The sequence below is a fragment of the Ammospiza caudacuta genome, chromosome 3 (assembly GCF_027887145.1).
Source record: "Ammospiza caudacuta isolate bAmmCau1 chromosome 3, bAmmCau1.pri, whole genome shotgun sequence".
NCBI lineage: Eukaryota > Metazoa > Chordata > Aves > Passeriformes > Passerellidae > Ammospiza > Ammospiza caudacuta.
In genome coordinates, this window is record NC_080595.1 from 91,353,744 (window position 1) to 91,372,666 (window position 18,923).

The following is an 18,923-nucleotide window of genomic DNA, read 5'->3' on the forward strand; positions in this document are numbered from 1 at the left end:
CGGGGATTGCGGCCGCCGCCCGCCTCGCGGGGCGCTGGCCGAGCCCGCCCGGGGCGGCTGCGGGCCCGGCCGCTGCGGGGGAGCCGCGCCCCGCCAGTCCCCGGGGCGGAGGGGCGCGGTGCGAGCCCCGCTGCCGGGCGGCACGCTACGCTTCCAGCCGGGGGAAGCTCCGTGCCGGCGCCGCTTTTCTTTCCCTTGGCAGAAAGTTGTGCGGCCGCCCGCCCCCGGCTGCCCGGGGCGAGGCGGCGCCGGGGCGGGAGCGGGGGGGTGTGCGAGCGGCGGGCCGGGTCCGGGCCCGGGGCGGGGCAGGGCAGGGCGGCAGGGCCCGGCCCCGCTGATGTCAGCCGGGACGGGGGAGGAGAGGAGGGGGAGCGGCCGCCCGTGTTCCGGGTCAGGCGCGGGAATGCGCGGCGGCGGCCGGCAGCGCTGCGCTCGGCGCCCCGCGATGCCCCTGCGGAGCGGGCAGCGGCCCGCCGAGAGGCTCTAGGGGGACGCCCCCGGTTCCGCCCCGCTCCGGCTCCCGCCCATTGTTCTCCCGGGGCCGCCGCGCTCGCCCGGGGCTGCTTCTCGCCGGTGGCGGCGGCGCGCTGGATGCGGCTTGCGGCCGCTGGCTCGCCGGGACCCGCGCTGCGCGGCGGCGGAGCGGGCAGCAGCTCCCGCGGCTGGCGGCGAGGAGGGGGCGGCGGTGAGCGGCGGCGCCCGCCCCGCGGCCCCCGGCGGCGGGGCGATGTTCCACTGCATCCCCCTGTGGCGGTGCAACCGCCATGTGGAGTCCATCGACAAGCGGCACTGTTCGCTGGCCGCCGTGCCCGAGGAGATCTACCGCTACAGCCGCAGCCTGGAGGAGCTCCTGCTGGACGCCAACCAGCTCCGCGAGCTGCCCAAGGTGAGCGGGGGTGGGAGCGGGGACCGGGTGAGCTGCCCCGGCAGGTGCCCGCCGAGCTCCCGGTCCAGCGCCCGCCCCGAGGCGGCGTGAGGGGCTCCTGGGGCCGTGGGTCTGTGCTGGCAGCCCTCGGAGTTAAAGGAAGAGCCGGAGTTTCAGGTTAGCGTTTCCCCGGAGTTTGATGGGAAATGAGCTTTCAGGAGCAAAACCTGGAGATCCGCGTCTTGCGGCAGGACAGGTCCTGTTGGAGGGCAGGGGGGTTGGTGCCGGAGTCGCAGGACATGAGTGTATATTGTGATTAACATTCACGTCATCGGAATTACGAGACCTTGGAGGGTATTCTGCCCTCCCCTTTTTTCCCCTTTCGGTAGATACTATCTGCTCCGTACATGGGAAAACCAAAACCCTCTAGCAGATAACCGCGTTCCCGTTTCTGCTTTCTACTCCTGGAAACTTCGTTGTGCAAAACACAAGAGACGAATAAGCCTTTTCTGTGTCTCGGTCTAAGTCCCGCGCAGTTGTTAGTGTTTTACTTCTCACTTGAAGCTTGTACTCAGAGTTTTATGCATACTGTATTTTTTGGTATTATTGTGAAAGAGGAATTCGCTTTAAATTCAACACGATTTTGAGACCTTGAAGTGGGTACCTACCAGTGTGCCTCTCCCGGTGGCACTTGCAGGTTTTGCCGGAGGGACTCCATGAGAGTGGTTCCAGCGAGGCACTGCGGCTCCGCAGATGCGGAGGGGGTGGGAGGCATGCTCCACTTCTCACTTGAGGACCCCCGGGCTTTTCCCCCCCGTGTTTGTTCCTTAAACTTTGGACAACTCAGAAACCTTTGTGAGTTGTGGTTGGTAGAGTTTGACACGGGAAGTGTTACCTGGAAGCTACATCTTAAAGCTATGTGGACTCTTACTTACCAACTTGGAATCCAAGAAACTGAACTCACTAGCCAGAAAATTTTTCAAAAGCACCTTTGTTTGTACCTGAACCAAAGTTGCTCTGTTCATACCCAGACTTAAACAGTCTTACTTTTTCCTTTTTGAAATTTAGCGCACTCACATACACTTTCTTTTTTCAACTCTACATAGTAACAGTAGTCGTGGTGGCCAGGTTTTCCTTCAGACAGTAGTTAAAATAGTCAGTTGGACTGATGTGTTAAATTTGGCTTTTTCTTTTGAAAAACCTAGGCACAAGTTTGCATCTTGTTGTGACTGAACTCTTTATCCTTCTGAAGTAGAGCAAACTGGTTTGCATAGCCTGTGTGTGGGTGCTATTTTTACTTCCAGCAGTTTTTACTGGCTTTGTGCACGGACCAAACTCAGGAGTCCCTTTGTACAAGATCTTTCTTATTAGTGTTGGCTTTCAGGCTGGTACACATCATGTTACAGGGTTATTTAATGTGTGTGTGACTAAAATCCCATTGACACCCATGGCTCTTCGATTTTAAAGAAAAGTAATAAATTCGCCACTGACTGGTTGCTGTGTACAAATGTAAAGGACAATGTCTGTTCATGGTGTTATATGGTATTAATTTCTGTAAATAGAGTGCAGCTATTTGAACCATAATATATGAAATTGCCTTTATTTGCCCTGTGATGCTTAAAAAGACCATTTTTTCCCCATTAGTTGCATGTGACTATGCATTACATCCCATACCTATAAGAAATAGCTGAGGGGGTTAAAAAACTCCAAAAATCGGCCTAGGCTCCTTGGCATTGTGGTGGAATCAAGCAGAAGTTGAAGTTAGAAAGAAGGTTCTTTTTTCTTTTTTTTCTTTTTTTTTTTTTTTTTTAATGTGCATGGATCATGTTACAGGAGTGCCTAAAAATACTGTAGGAATATGTTTGTGGGTTTTTAGCTGGACTAGGAGGAATCTGAAGAAATACAACCACAGAAACATACTTGTATCTGTCCTAAGTACTTTGTGCCTTGACAGCAATGCAGGGAGGCATTTTTATTGGGGCTTCCTGCGCAAACCTATGAACTTTCCTTGTCAGTTCCTTATTAATGATTTCTGATAAATAGAATAATAGCACCATCACCTCATCTAAGTGTTGACTCTGCAGAATTCTGAGGTACAAAAACAGAGCTGCAGTCCTGAATGTGAAACTAATGTATTGAGGGTAAAACTGATGGGAAGAGCCCTGTTCAACTTTTCTACCAGTTCTGAAAGTTCTCCTCTAGGAATCTGGTTGAGGAGAATCATGGAAGATCTCTCAGTGGAAGGTAGCTACAGCATACATTGCTAATTGCTGTTATATTTAAATGGTAGTGTCAATGCCAAGTACAGATTGAGAATTGGTAATCAGTGCAAAAAGCTGGAGTAGACCATACCTCTGGTAGAGAAAACGTGAGGGAAATCATCAGAGTGTGTAATTAACAAACTGTTGGGTCAGCATAGATAAAAGTGGTTGTTACATCCTTAATTTAGTGTAATTCATTATATTAGTTTGACCTTACCTCCATTAAGTTTCTTCTCTATGTACATAAAGGCAGTAATACAAAATCAAGCTAGATTTTGGCTAGGTTGAGGCCTAAACAAGTCAGGAGAATTATGTAACTCTCAGTGGCTGGTTAGTTAGGTGTTTTTCAGTGCTTGATGAAGTCCTGAAGTTCACAGTGATCTGTGCCAATTCCTGGTGAATCACCTGTGGGCTGTGCTGATGCCATAATATAATCCTTCAACACTGATAAGGTGTTTGTGCTGCTGAGATGGTTGTGATGCCCCTTAGGAAATTGCTGCTGTAAAGCCTCACCTTGGCAGAGTGAAGAAGAATCTCCCTGTAAACTCTGTCACTTGCAGCAGAAGTTGCCACGGACGGAGGAGGAGACCCCAGCTCTGCTGCTCAGCTCTTCATTGTGCACACAGGCAGCTCAGACTCACTTCCCAGTGTGGGCAGCTGTGGTCTCAAAGATCTTCTACAGCAGGCAGGAGGTCTTGTAAAGCTTCTGGGAAATCGAGTAGATACTGGTGAGTTCTTTTACCAACTTTGCGATGGCTACAAGACTGACAGTGATGATGTCTTTATTTCTAGACATTCACTCTACATCCACTTGTATTTTTTTTTCATCCCTTCAAATGTAAAGCTTTCTGAGGGAGATAAATATCAGCAAGTGGCATGATGAAATATGTGGATCCGCTGCATTTCTCTCAAGCTGATGAGGCAATTTGTGTTGGATGCACACGCTTCCCCCCTCCCCCCACTTCTCTCTGCCCCCATGTCTATCAAGTAGCTATAAAAGGTGTCCTTTGGTTGGTTTGATCCAATACACCAGTAAAAGAATATAGTCTAATACATCCTAAAATCTCCATTTTCAGACACAGAAGTAGTCTTAGGCTTTGTTTAATTTGTAGGCTTTCCTAGCAAACTTAAAACCTCTCTTATTCTAGAATAAGCTAGTAGAACGTGGCATATGTTAGGGTGTTAATGAAAAAACCCAACAGAAGAAACACACATCAGAATCCTATCAAAATATGGAAGACTACTTAGAGAATTGCTGTAGCATCTTGAAGGAAAATGACTAGCAGGACTCAGCACTATTGCTGAATTGTGTGTTATGAGAGTCATGTGAAATATCCTCAAGAGAAACAAGGAATACACTTGAATCATGTTGAGAGAGTTACTTTGCTAGTTTTATTTCTGTTCTGTAAGCTGACCAAAATGCATGGTAGAATTCTTCACCTTTTCCTAAGGGGAGAGGGTAGGAAGGGTTCGTCTGGAAAATACCTGAAAAAAAATGTCTGAGGATCAGAGAGAGGTGCCTCTGTTATTTCTACTCTTTCCCATGTTTGCTTCCTTGTGTATTCATATGTGGCCCAGAAAAAGAACTGTTTCTCTGACCCCCTTTTCCCTACAAACACTTTTTTAAAATCAAGTTGTATCTGTCAGCATTTTAAGAATACAGGGTAATAATTTTTGTTTGTAGAGTAACATAAAGTTTTTTTATATAATTTTATTGCTGAACATTTGGTTTCCATGTCAGTTTGTCAAGGTTTCCTTAGCTGCTCTGCTGGATCCTGGGGTCCCTTCTTTGCTCCATTCCCCAGCTGCATGGTGCAGAACTTGTTCTTACATTGTCAGTGACCTTTTTCTGTCTTTACCACTGGTGTCTCAGACTCGTCTCCCTGAATGTTCATACTTTCCCATCCTCCCCCATCCTTCATGTTCCAGGATCTTTCTTATTTCTTCCACCCAAAGAGCTCTGTCTACTGTCTGTTGCTGATGCTTTGCTTCCTCTTCCATCCCTTCTGTGCTGGGTTCTCGACTGGCCTTGCAAACGTCTCTTTCCTTTGTACTCTGCTCTTTCGCCTTCCTTCCTGCTGCCTCCCAGGTTCCCTCCTCTGCTCTTACCCTTCTTGCAGGATAAGCCAGCCTGGTGGGATGTGCTGGAGGAGCAAGCTGTATGCTATTAAGCTGCTGGTGGTTTTCCACAATAATGAAGTCTCTCTGAAGCCTTTCTCAGCAGATGTGGCTGTTTTCCCAGAGAACAGCAATTTCTAGCTGTCAGCATGCTTCTCGCCACTTCTGTTTTACAAGACAAATTAAAGAGCTGCACCCTTTGGTCTGAAAAGGATGGGCTGTGTATAGAGTTGGTGGTAAAGTGTAGCTCTTAACTTGCTTAAATAATTCCTTCTCCTGTCTTGGATCCCATGTGCCTTCTGTTGATTATTTTGTGTATCTGATTTTATTGGAAAAAAAAAAGGTGGTTGCCAGTGTGCGTAGAGCGATTTAAAAATGTAGTTTGTGTGGTTTTCTTTTCTAAACCCATAGCATTTTTGTTTTCCTTGGGAGTGAAAACTTGATGAATTTTTCAACTCAGGCTGTAATATTCAGTATATCATTTGCTGCACGTCAAAAACTGTTCTTCACTGAAGAGTAGGCTTTCTGGCAAATTGCTTTGATAGAAGAAAATAACACATTCTGCATGATGTGTTTCAATAGCTTTTCTAATGAAAAGCATCAGATAAAAGTAAAATGCTTTCAATTCTATAGATCAGTCTGTAGTTGATGAAATGATGTTTTCTATTCCAGTACATTAGAATTTAAGGGCAAATACATCCTGTCAGCTTAATTTCTCTGTAATTCAGATTTGCAGTACAAAACTGAATTGCTGCATATTTCTTTCTCCAGTAATAGAAAAAAAATAATCTTAGGAACCCTTGAATGCAGTATTATATTTTGGCCTTTGTATTAAATCACAGCATTCTTTACATTGGTGTGGTGGAAATAGCTTATAACACTTGTTTTGCTGCTGTTTTGTCTTGCTGCTGCTCAGTTCTTTAACTCAAAGAATAAAGACCACTTTCCCATGATATTTCTAGCAGATGTTGTTTATGGAAAAACTCCAGTGGCAGAAAAAATTTCAAAATTTTTTCTATGCACTTAGTTTAGCCTAAGAGTCTGAGGAAGTTTTTTTTTCCTTTGGGGAATGATTTTTATGTAGTGTTTGTAAACCTAATGTAGTGCATTACTGAATCATTTTGCATCTCTGAGCTTACAAATTATATCTGTCATCTGTAATTTTTCTTCTTGGTGTTATATATTAAAGCTTCTCTGTAGAGTTACTAGATAGATGTGAGACCCTTTTCCCAAGAGATCTGTTTAAACCCTGGCCTTGTCCTGTGCCCCAGTTTCTTTGTTAGTGATGCTGCTGGTCTGCTCTGCTTGACATTCAGCACTGTTGGTATCTCTGTTACATGTGCTGTTGAAATCCAGGGTGCTGTTATCTTACTAAAATCTTGTGAAAGCTCCTTAAGAAACAGTCCCACTGTTCTTCCCATACCATACCTTGTCTCAGGAAAAAACCTGTTCTGAACTGAGTTTCACTGTTCTACCATTGTTTCTATCATTATGCAACCATAAGCCTGAAAGACACTTGTTTGGTCAGTGGCCAGTAATCCGTGGAAGACATGATTATCGTACTGTACCTCTCTTTAAATTTGTGTTTATAGCTGCTTAAGTTGTACATATGTAGGAACTTTATCTCCTTTTATTGAATGCACAGATCTCCTTGAGTTTGGAGAGATGTGGTGGGATGTCTCACGTGGCTGGAGTGCTGCAGTGGATAAACACAGGCTCTTGCAGGACAGGCCAGGAAAGCAAGGATGGGGAGAGTTGCTCTTTGGATGAGAGAGTAGCAGGGATTTGTGGAGTTTTTCTTTGGGGTGGATGATGGTCCAGCTGAGAGCAGGTTGGGATTAGTGGATGACATTGTTTTGGGTGTCTGCTGATCAGGATGAAGTAGTAGAGGATGCCTTCTTCACATAACTGGAAGAAGTCTCATTTTTACAGGCTCAGGCCCTCACATGGGTCTTGAACAACATAACAGCTGGAAGGACAACATATCAGGACATAAACAATCCAGGAGTTTCTGAAATGCTTTGATGACTTCCTAACACAGCTGCTCAAGGATTTAATGGACAGAGGTGATCTGTTAGACCTCATACTTAAAAAGAAGAAAAGGCAGGTTGAGATGTGAAGATCAGGGTTGTAGTAGCTGTACTGACCTTGGTCACCTTGGCTGTAGTGACCATGAGATGGTGGAGTTCTGGGTTCTGAGAGGAAGGAACAGAACAATAAGCAGCATCTTGAGAAAACAACCTTTGGTATGTTTAGGATTCTCTTTGGAAGAGGTTGGTAAAAATTATGTTTATGCTAATGCTACCATTCAGCAGGACGGGGAGAGGCTGGAGAAATGGGCAGAGAGGAATCTCATGAAGTTCAGTAAAGAGAAATACACCTGCACCTGGAGAGAAATAAACCAGTTCTCCAGTACAGGCTGAGGGCTGACCATCTGGAAAACAGCTGGTCATGGGTAAGGCCATGGGTAACCTGGTGGACAAGTTGTCTGTCAGCCAGCAATGCTCCTTCATGACAGAGAGAACCAACAATATCCTGGGCTGTGCAACACAAAGCATTGCCAGCAGATGATCCTTGTCCTCTGGCTAACATTGGGGAAACAGACCTGGAGTGCTTTGTCTAGTGCTGGGTGTCCCAAAAGAAGAAACATGGACATATTGGACATACACTGTAGGGACCACAAAGACTGTTAAGGGCTTGGAGCATCTCTCAGGAGAGAAGGCTAAAGGAGCCAGAATAGTTAAGCCTTGAGAAGAGAAAGGCTCATGGTTTTATATAAATACATGTCAATCAGCATGAAACCTTGCTTGGGTGCCCCGTGACCTTACAAGAGGCAGTGGGCAAGGGCTGAAACACAGGGACTGTCTGAAATATGAAAATACTTTTTTACTATGAGGGTGGTCAAACACTGGCATGGATTGTCCAGAGAGGTTGTACAGTCTCTGTTCGTGAGGATGCTGTAAGCCTGACTGAACATGGTCCTAGGTGACCTTCTCTAGGTGGCCCATGCTTTGAGTAGGGGTGTACTAGGTGATTTCTAGAGCCCCTTCCAACTTCACCTGTTTTATGATTCTGTAGAGGGCATATCAAAGATTTTGCCCATCTTTAACTTGGGTGGTTTTAATGATACAGATGGAATTGTGGTTTTCCAGGTTTATTCACCCTCAAATGTTTAATTGTTTTACTTTCTACATTGATAATTTCATGGTGTTTTTGCACATCTCGCTGTAAATCCTTAAAGAAATACCACTGTATGATTTGAACAACTGTGTATTTACAGTTAGTGTCAGAGAGAGAACTGTGCCACTGGGTGAAGCTGAAGCAGACTGTACACATAGTAAAAGTAGTTTTATTGAAAGTCTGAGATTTTTTTTCAGTGTGACAAATGTTAAAATACTTGCTAAGAGCACTGGTATCTTGAGACTGTTACCTTTTGTAACCTGTTGTGATTATTGTCAATTAGTACTATCTATCATGCAGTACATGCTTGAATTATTAAAATCCATAATAGTTTGTAGAGAAGCAACATTGGATCCTTATATTAACATACCTCTAAACATAGAGCTCTGTGTTGAAGGCTACAAAGAAGTTTATTACCAGTTAAGTATGTCTAGGTTTTCTCCTCTCACTTTCCAGATTTTTCTGTTGTATTGCTTCACACTTGATAAATACTTTACCTTTTGACATCAAATGAAAGACCACAGTCTGATGGAAGAACTTAGTCTGTTTTCTAAACAAAGGAAAGTCATTGTCTTCCCTGGTAGTGTCCCTGCAATTGTTCAGAAGTTTTTTGAACTGTGCTTGGTTTGAAATATTTTCTAATGACAGTTTTTTGGAGTAACAGCTCAGCTCTACTGATTTTTGTCCTGAGTTGAAAATAATTAAGTAGTTGTGTTTCAATACCTTTAACTTTTTTTTTTGTAAGGTGTGTACTGTTGTAGTAAACTGGTAGCATTCCCTTCTCTTTGTGATGTACGTAGGTGAGACAAGGTTTGTGGGCAGAGATTATACATCTGTACCTCTAAAATAAATTTTATGATTATACGTAGAGTTATTTTTGTAATTATATCAGTTGGTCAAAAATAAAGACATTACCTCCTGCCAACAGTCTTGTATACTGGAAAAATGCATGCTAGAAATTCATTAGAGAGATTAATGTGGGCTTTGGTTGTTTTTTTTTTTTTTTCCCTCCAAATGGCACATGCATTTAACTGCAATGAATCTGTGTTTCATTGTTGTAGATGTTTTCTGGCCTCTCTTAAAGGCAGAGGTAGTCCCTCTCACCACTGTGCTTTAACAAACACCTCTAGCATGGAGTGCCCTTTAACCTTTGTTGCTTCTGCTTAATTGATATAAAAGAGAAAGTAAATCCTTGTCTGCCAGGAACAGTGGGAGACAACCTGGTCAGTGCATTGCTTGGTAGGGCAGCATTTTGATTCAGTGCTGCAGTGTATTGGTTTTTGAGAGTGGACAGTTCCTCATTTGTCTTCTTTTAAAAGGAATGCTAACAACTGAGAGTAGGACCTGCAAGTGGCCTATCCTTGTCAGTGGTTCAGAAAATGGCATATGCTTTGTAAATAGGGAGTCAGAAGTGTAGCAGGTCGATGCTGAATACCAGCTTCAGTGAGGCATTGGTGCAATTTTTGCTCTGTCTTCTGTAGGCCCTCCGCCACAGCCTGGCTGATCTTTCTCTTGGGCTTTCTTTTCAAGTACCCATTGGAGGGAGAGGCAGCAGTTGCAGCATCTGGTTCTGTTTAGGATATGTGCCCATGAACTGTGCTGTTTTAATAATATTTTTCTCTTATTGTGAAATCTAGTAGTTTTATTAATGTTTTGTATGGATTCCTGCTTCAATGTCCACCTCCATGATGTTTTTCACTAATATTCATGATCACAAAGTTGCTAGTAGAATGTTGCAAGACCAAAGGATAGCTTGAATATATTCTGCATACATGGTTGGATGTGTGAAACAATCTTTCATCATGCCAAGTATATATAACAGTTCTGTCTTTGCTTATGGCACATGTGAAGACAGAATTAGAGAACTCAGCTGCATGGAGTGGTTGTCCATTTGCCAGGCAGGCAGAGGTCTGTGTGCTGCTGTCTATGCTGCTGTCTATCCCCAGCTGCTGCTGCATCTCCTCACGGCTCCAGAGCAAGTCCATCAGCTGCTGCTTTGGTGCAGTCATCAATTGCATGATGACCCTGCTGTGCTGCACTGTGAGTTCATCCCTGCCCTCAGAAGTTGTTTCTGTATCTAAGGGAGTATTTTATTTGAAAATTAAAGTGGTTGTGCCCAAAGGATCACATGGGATCCATATTTGTGAAACCCTGTTGCCTTTGCCAGCTGTCCTTGCTCACAGGCGAAAGGAGACAGAGTGACTTGAGGAGTCCTGATGTTGCTAGCAGGCTTTGTGGGAGATGCCAAACTGAGAATGACCATGCTAGGCTTTACTGGAGTCTCTTTCCACACTTCATGAATCCAGAGTAGGATTCAGCTTCCTCAGCATTTTATTGTGCAGCTAGTTTGGATGTGCTTCTACAGGAAAGGTGTCTGTTTTCCGTGCTCTTGCTGGTTTTCCTCTGCACTCCCCCCCGTGCTACTGGCAGAAGTCTCTGGGTTGGATTTTAAGACAATGATGTACAGAATTGCATCCTAGAAAGAGTTTTTTGCTCACAGGTTAGTTGTGGATTTCGACTGAGGGTGATGTCGTGAGGCTGGAGTGGAGTGCAGGGCGCATTACAGCTTGCTGGGAGCTCCAGACTGGGATGGCCACTGGAGTAGAAGTGATACTTGAAATCCCACCAGAGCGTAGGGCACTGAGTGTCCTCTCTCCTTGGAATACTCAGCACTGAGTGACCCCCATTGATATGATAGTCTGTCAGAGGCCTTTCTGTTGATGCCTTGGACAGAAGTGGAGTGGAGAGGAATGAGGAAGAGCTCACCCTTCCCTCTTTGCCTTTGCCCTTCAGGGAGATGGGGAATGTGTGTGTATGCTTGTGCCAGAGCCTGGTTACTAAACCCATTCTGAGGAACTTCAATGCTTGGATTCACTTCACTACGGGATTTAATCCTTGTTTTCCTCATGGTGTCCTGAGCACCAAGCAGTGTGTTCACCTAAAGTGGGTTGGGCTTCTATTGTATTGCACTAAATAGCATGATATTCTTACAGGCTTCCTCTGCTGCCGCTGAAGCCAAGCAACAGTGCAGACAAAATGGTAACTCCCAGGTAACTCCCAAAAGCAAAGGGTAGGGGCCCTGTTGGGCAGCAGCTGTGTTGCAAGGTTATTTCATGGATTTGATGCCTTGTCTCTTATTCACTGCTTTGCTTACCAAAATTGCCTCTTCTACTTGTGTTTGCTTGAAGAAAGACCTCAGAAAAAGATCTTTCTGAAGCACTATAAAAAGTGTGGGGAAGGATTTGCTGTAATTTCCCTTATCTGAGGACCGAAGGAGGACACATAGCTGGTGACTGGAAGTAAACAAATGAAATGGTGTCCCCATTGATTTTTGTTTATAGTGTAGGAGAAGAAAATGGAGCCTGAAGTAAGATTTAAAACAAGAATGCATTTAGGAGTTAAATTGTGTTTAAATTGCTATGTACCACTTCTTAATTCTAAAGCATAGATAGCCTTTAGTTGGTCATTTGTAAGTTTGGAAAATGGGTCAAATAAATACAGACATACTTATGAAACAGAACCTAATAACATACTCTGTCTTAGAGCTTACTTAATTCATTTTAATATAATAATGTGATTGCCTGAAGAAGCCTTAAAAGCTGAGGCAGCATGTGCATGTGGAAAATCCATATTGGCATCTGAAGGAAATCTGACATAAGAGCAAATGCTTACAAATTCTTAATCTTGTCAGCAACAGCTCAAGTGCTTGCAAAAAAAAAAATCCTGAAGCAAAAAACCACCAAACCCTCATCTTATCTGGTGTGTGTGTAACCATGAAGCAAGTTAATTTGCAATTTCCTTTCTCCTTTACATCTCATTCTAATGTCTACTGCTTATGCTAGCCCATTGTGAGAATTAGGCAGTGGAGTCTACCTAAAGAGAATTTTTAATTATCTTTGCTGCTAGTTGTGGTCACAATAGCTAGCAGTAGTCTTTTTATGGAAATGTTTTGCTTAACACAGTGCACCTTTAGTTATGCTACCTGTGCCAGGTGGGTTTGGAGTGTGACATGTCTCTAGCCCTGCAAAGGCTCTGGCAGCTCAGATGATGCTGGAATGTTGCTCCTCCCCTTAGAAAGCATTAACTGCAAAAACATCTTTGTTCCCTCCTATGTGTTTTACTTTAACTGTTTATTGTTTTCATGTATTTCCATTTATGTTTTTTTTATTCCCATCAGCCAAGGTGCTGAATTTTCAGGGAAAATTCTCAGGCATGAGTATTTTTTGTTTTGGGAGAGAACCATTGAAAGAAACCCAGAGATATGTTGTGTTGGCCACTTGCACGGAAGAAAATATCCTACTAGTATGGCTTAATTCTCTTAACTTTTTTTTATAGAATTGAGTACCAGTTGTAGTGGTATTCTTAAAAAAAAAGGTGTAAAAATGAGGGCTGTGGGATCACACTGTCTGTTTATACTTTTCAGTGAGTCATGCACTTATCTGTTACTTTTTTTCTTCTGTTGGCTGACATCGACCCAATTTTGTCAGAATGAAGTTTTTTTTTTAAATATGTGTCTGGGTGAGAGAGTCTTGGTTAGTTTTCCAGTGAGAGAAGGGGTCTGTTCAAGATGTATATTCTTAAAAAATCCATATAATAGAAACCTCTATAAATTCTTTGATAGCAGGAAAAGCTTCAGTTGAGGGTCAGGAACTGGTACTAAATAGCAAGTTGTAGGCTACTTCAGTGCTTATGCTCATGGCATTATTTTTCTCGTTGAGGCACTATTAATTAGGCTGGCTAAACTAAGCAGCATTAGAAGTGTTGCCAAGATACTCATAGAGGCATTGGGTCTGCAATCAAAACCAGCTATTAGAGCATGCTGGGTGGATATGCTGCTCTGGCCAGCAGCCCCATTGCACTTTGGATTGTGTTAGAGCTTATCAAATAGAGGCAGAACTGTGTTAGAGACATCAAATTAGGAACATGTTTCTTGTTGGCATGTATTTTAAAAATCTCAGATATTTAAACACATACATATGTATACATATGTATGTTTATGTTTGTTGAACTCTATTGAGTAAGTTTTTAATTCTCTTTGTTCTCTGTTTTCCAATTGTTCCTTTGTGGCCTTTTTGAAAGATAAAACATATATGGCTAAAAGGAATTGCTTGCCTCTCCAGCAGTGCTTCAGAGCACTAATGATGTGTCTTAGAGAAAGGAAGAACACTTAATGAAATGGGACTAGGATGCACTAAACATGCAAGAGTGATTGAGTCCTGTAGTTTAAAGGAAAAAAAACAAACAAACCAGAAGTTCAAAGAAATGCCATTCGTGTAACTGCAGTTTGATTTTATCTAGGAAATGGTGTCATTCATTAAAAATTGTTATGCAGATGGGAAATAAACCTTCCAGTTAATTATTCTTTTATGTAGTAATCAGCTGAAGAAAGAGGAATGTCTTTAAATATTGTGTAATATTGCTTGTTGCACACGTGCTGTGCACATTTAATAAATACAAACTGCATTGACACGTGGTACTGTGGGTACCTCAAACCTTCCTGAGGATATCCAGCTCTTTGGAGGACTGCTCTGTCTTTTAACCATGCTCCTGCTGTCTTTGCTCACTTGCCATTGTGAATATCTGTCAGGGACAACTGTTGCTCAGATAAGATTTGTAGGAGAACATCAGTATTTATAACTTTCATACACTTTAGCAGCTACACACTGCTTTGAGGAACACATTTTGGCAAGTATTTACTTTGGAGTGTTAGGACAGATTGGGATCTCTTCTGCAGAGTGTACTCCTGCTGTGTTTTCACTAAAGTGTCTTTAAGTGCTTTTCTAAGCTTCTGATGGATTTTTAGTTTAGGCATATTCATAAATATTTAGAGAAAGGGCTACATTTGTTTTAAGGTAAGAATGGTAATGATATGAAAATGCAGTTATGGATCTTTTGAGGACAATGAAGGATTAAAAAGCATTTGTGGCTATTTTAATTGGAATATAAGTTTTTAGGGAGCTAGAAATATGGAATTACTGAGAATTTTACCTTCCTCTTAAATTTTCAACTTTGTTATTAAACACTTTCAATATGGGGAACAGTGGAGGAATGCCATTCTGACTCAAAAATGCCTTTGAAATTCCACATTCAAATCTGGTGCATCTTTTACTGTCGAGTGTTTATAAACTTTTTAAAGCTCTATCCTTCTTATCCCCTAAAAGGAACCCATGTTTTGGAGGGAAAGCACGTTTGTTTCAGATGTGGTTTATTTTTCTGTGACACAATGTGTACTGAAAGATTGATGCAGAAGTGCGAAAGTTTGCACTTAACCTGATTTATGATCTTGACCACTCAAAATAAGATTGAAACCCTGTATTTTAATACAGATTGATGAAACTGCTTTTGCCTTGTGTCCTAGTGAGATGCCTTACTGTCCCTTTTTGTGTCAATTTAAGTAATATCTGAGTGACATTTAGAGCACATACTCCATCACCTAAATAAAAGAAAAACCTCAAGAAAAGGTGCTAATTTTGTAGAAGGGATTGCAGGTGATGAAATGTAAGTGGGTATCCCAAATTTACAATATCTTCCATTTTCCCCAAGGTGGCAAAACCATGGGGGTGCAGGCATGCACAAATGCTGTGAGTGGGTGAGGTGCAGGTGTTTGACTGCTGGGTCAAACTCACTGTGCACTCCAGAGGCACAAAACTCACTCAAAATTGGAGGAGTCTGTTCAGTTTTGATCAAGATGACTTGTGTGTGAAGTCATTTCATTCTGCACAAATCCTCACCCCATGAAACGCCTGCCTGGAAGAAAGGAAAGTTTCTGTATGAGCTCCACAACTTTCTTAGCAATGCCTACATCTCACTATGTTTTAAATGATCCTTTGTCAGTCACCAGCTGCTCCCAGTGCCTGGGGTTGACCTGACTTTCAGCTTGTCCTACTTGATGGTTATTTTGTCTTGGGGGCTGTCAGACCCCCGTGGCTGGGGTCAGGGAATGGTAGCATGCTGCCAGCCCGGTGTGCCGTGTTCTCACATGGACATGGCTGGGCTGGGCTTTTCCTCAAGCAAAGGAGACCTGAAATGCTGCCCAGGTTTCCTTAGTCCTTCTGAAACTGGGCCATAGAGCAGAGGGTGTTTGAGGCTGGAAGGAAAGCCTGCCTGGGGCAGGCTGGTTCTGTAACCTAGTTGGTTTTGGTGTTCACTGCTGAAGAAGTCCTTGTCAGCCCCTCTTCATCACTTTTCTGGATCTTGTTCTTTGGAAGCCTTCCTCTGTATTAACTTCCTAATGAGCCCTGGTGTGTAATTAGGATGCTTATAATTACTCTGCTTGGTAGCCTTGCCCCATTAATGACTTTAAACTGGCACTCTGGATTTTGCTAGTGTCTATCTGCAATGATCTTTAACAGCAAGCTTTATGGATTATTTTTTTTTTACATACATTTTCATTTTAGGTAAAATACAGGTTATAGCTTGTCTGCATGTGAAAATGAAAACAAAATGTTTGTTCTGGTACAGATGTGAAGGAGATCTGCATAACTAATGCCATGCAATAGCTTTAATTAGCTCACATTTTAAAAGTGATTCTAGTTATTCCTCATCATTTATCATGCCTATATGTGAGTTATGTGAATATTTTCTGAAATGCAATTTTTTCTTTCTTTCAGCCTTTCTTCCAGCTTGTGAAGTTACGGAAACTTGGACTTAGTGATAATGAAATCCAACGGCTCCCCCCAGAAATAGCAAATTTCATGCAGCTGGTGGAACTTGATTTGTCTCGAAATGGTAAGCTCCAAGGTTAATTTGTTTGATTCTATACTGTCCTATGACATGGTCTAGAAAACTGTGTTAGTAGGGTTTTTGTGTCTCAGAAATTGTTATCTATGTCCTACAGAACACTTTCTTGTCTAATTCATGGATTTACCTCTGGTTCTAGAGGGAAGGAGGGAAAGAGGAGAAGGGAGCTTGTGGTATAAATACAGTAATAAAATAGTGCTTGGCTGTAGTTCTGTTTCTGAGAGCCTGTTTTATTTTTCAATTTAAAAAATGCTTCATGTGGTAGTTTCATATGTGTATCTGTCACAATGTTGACTTCATTCCCTGAGCTCTCTGAAATGCCTGGCATTTAGAGATGGAAAAAAACAGAAAAAAGAAAAAAAAAAGAAGTTGAAAAAAAAAAAAAGCTGCTTTCTGTCCTAAAAAAGGGACGGCCTGTGGGTTAGAAGTCCAGTTCTTTATCTCTGCTTTGGTCTTTACCTGGGATTAGCAAGAGGCAGAGTGCTGGTATTTCTAGTTGTACTTGTGGAAGAAGAATCAGTCTGTTTGTCAACTGCAAAGATGAATTCAGAAAAGAATGCTGGGAGAAACTACCTTCTAAAATGTGTTGTTGGAAACAACATGGGTTTATTGTTTGCTTGCAATGCTTGCTGTGTATATTGTCCTGCATTGTGATGGAGTGAAAACAACTATTTTTTTTCTGTGGCCTGGTGAACTTACTAGTTCTACAAGAAGTTCAGGGGCTGCTGGGTCACCTTTAAGCAGTCTTTTGACCCAGTGATCTAAAACCAGTGAATCTGTGTTACCAAATTAGAGCAACTGTCAGCTATTTTTGCTTCCTTACATGCAGTGGATGTGCTCAAAATGCTCTCTCAGCTGTGATGGAAGGGGTGGGAGCGATCAAGGTTGTGTAACCTTGTAAATAAATGAGGGTTGTAATTGAATATTCAAGAAAATAAACAGTGTAACTGGGAGCCTTTTTTTCTTGATGGTTTAACTTCACATCGACTCTTTGTGACTGAGAATATTGTTGGTACTTCACCTTTCTATAGCATATTTCCTTTATTTGTTTTGGTGCTTTAAATTCTATCTCTATCTGGTAATATAATTGATGAAGCGTGATGAGTCTCCAGGCAATTGCTGAAAAATTTCTGTGAACCATATAATTTTATGCACATTTGGAAAACCTTTTAAGAGAAGAAAACTGGAAAAAACCCCAGAGACTGAAGAGACAGATTAGTTAAAACATTTTAGAAATACATGAACATTAGTTGATGTGGTATTTGGCTACTGAGTTTGGCTGAGTTGGGTGCTGTCAGTGAGAGACCTCATACAAAAAGAAACCCTCTGTTGGCTTAGTAATTCTCTTTGCAAATGAATAACTAGTTGGAAAAGAGCTGGTGGATCAGAGCCATGTGAACTCTTGTCAGCCTGGCTTGGAAGCTGGCTTGAGAACTGAGCTGTAACAAGAGCAGATGGTGTGAATGTTTATGGCTGGGTAGATGTGTGTGTCAGTAGAAGTTACTGCACAGGGAAGTATTTTTTCCAGTAATGGGTTGAACTAATGCAGGTGGCAGGGAGCAGTTCCTTTCCTATATCCAAGGTTCAGTGTTAATTACCCATTTTATGGCATTGCTTTCTTTTCTCTGTGGTTCATTGCAAAGGTGACTGATACCATTTCCCTCTGCTTAATTATGTCACAGTTACTGCATGACTTGACTCTTCAAATTAAAAATGCACCGTGCAATGTGGTGCAAGGGGGCCGTGGTGGAAAATAACTAGTCTTACTTTCCACTGTTTGGCCATTTTTATGATTGTCTCATGGTTCTCCAAATCAAAAGGCATAACACACCATCTGGGGTGCTGCAGGGGGAATTCTCACAAAAGGTTTTTGAGCTTTACAGTACTTCAATTTATTAGCTTTGTATTTTGAATCCACCTCCTGGTATGCCTCATTCTGAACCTGCCACAGGTTTGTCCTGTTCAGTTGTTTGCACTCCAAAAGATTTTTCTTTTTCTGACTGCCCAAAATTACTTAGGAAAAAAATAGGAACTCTTCATTTTCCTTTCAGGCAGAGAAAAACAGCTCTGCTTTTCAAAATTCAGTATGCTGCATGAATAGGAGAGTGTGATGGTGACATCTGAGCTTGGGAAATAAGAGATCATTGTTCTGTGTTTTTTGTTGTTCTAGTTGTCTGGTTTGGTGCACTAATTGCCTTCAGTTCTGGCCATTCTATTTCCTCAAGAGCTTAAAAATGCTGATATAAATTCATTTAATGTTCTCTGCATGGGAATAGCTTTTTCTATTTTAACCTCTCATCACAGAAGGAGGAAAGGGTTTTGAATAAACTGAGCACTTCGATTTCTGCCATAATAAAATGATAACATGTCTTCCTTTCTCCTAGTTTATAACCCTTTGGCCAACATATGAACATATGGCTTGACATTTGAAGCCACGTGAGATGATGAGTGTGTCATAGGGATGGACTTGGGTGCCCTTCCAAGCTGTGGTGGCCAGTTGTGCTTGGAGCAGCTGTGGGGTGCTGAATCTAGAGGAGGGATCAGTCTCTGCTGGTCTCTGCAGGTAGCTCTGTGTACGTGTGCCATACAGCATTATGTGCCATGCAGGCAGCATTGTTTTGTACACACTTGGGAAGGGTCCATAGGGAAACTCTGACATGTCTCTCTTAAATTCTCAGGTGTTCTAAAATGCCCAAGACATGTTAGTATATATGTTAAAAATGTGCTACAATAATAAATTCTTTAAGCAGTTTCTTGGT

The 18,923-nt window shown here is 42.6% G+C and overlaps 1 protein-coding gene across 2 annotated transcripts in view; it reads left to right on the forward strand.

The window, feature by feature from the left end:
- Positions 1-675: 675 nt before the first annotated feature.
- Positions 676-18,923, forward strand: part of LRRC1 (leucine rich repeat containing 1) — a 69,114-nt gene continuing 50,866 nt past the window's right edge. The window contains exons 1-2 of one of the 2 annotated variants that reach the window (XM_058801545.1): positions 676-886; positions 16,035-16,152. In XM_058801545.1, coding sequence (XP_058657528.1) covers positions 728-886; positions 16,035-16,152 — 277 coding nt within the window. In that variant the 5' untranslated portion in view covers positions 676-727. The remainder of the gene's footprint in view (positions 887-16,034; positions 16,153-18,923) is intronic. The other variant, XM_058801546.1, reaches the window with a different exon arrangement.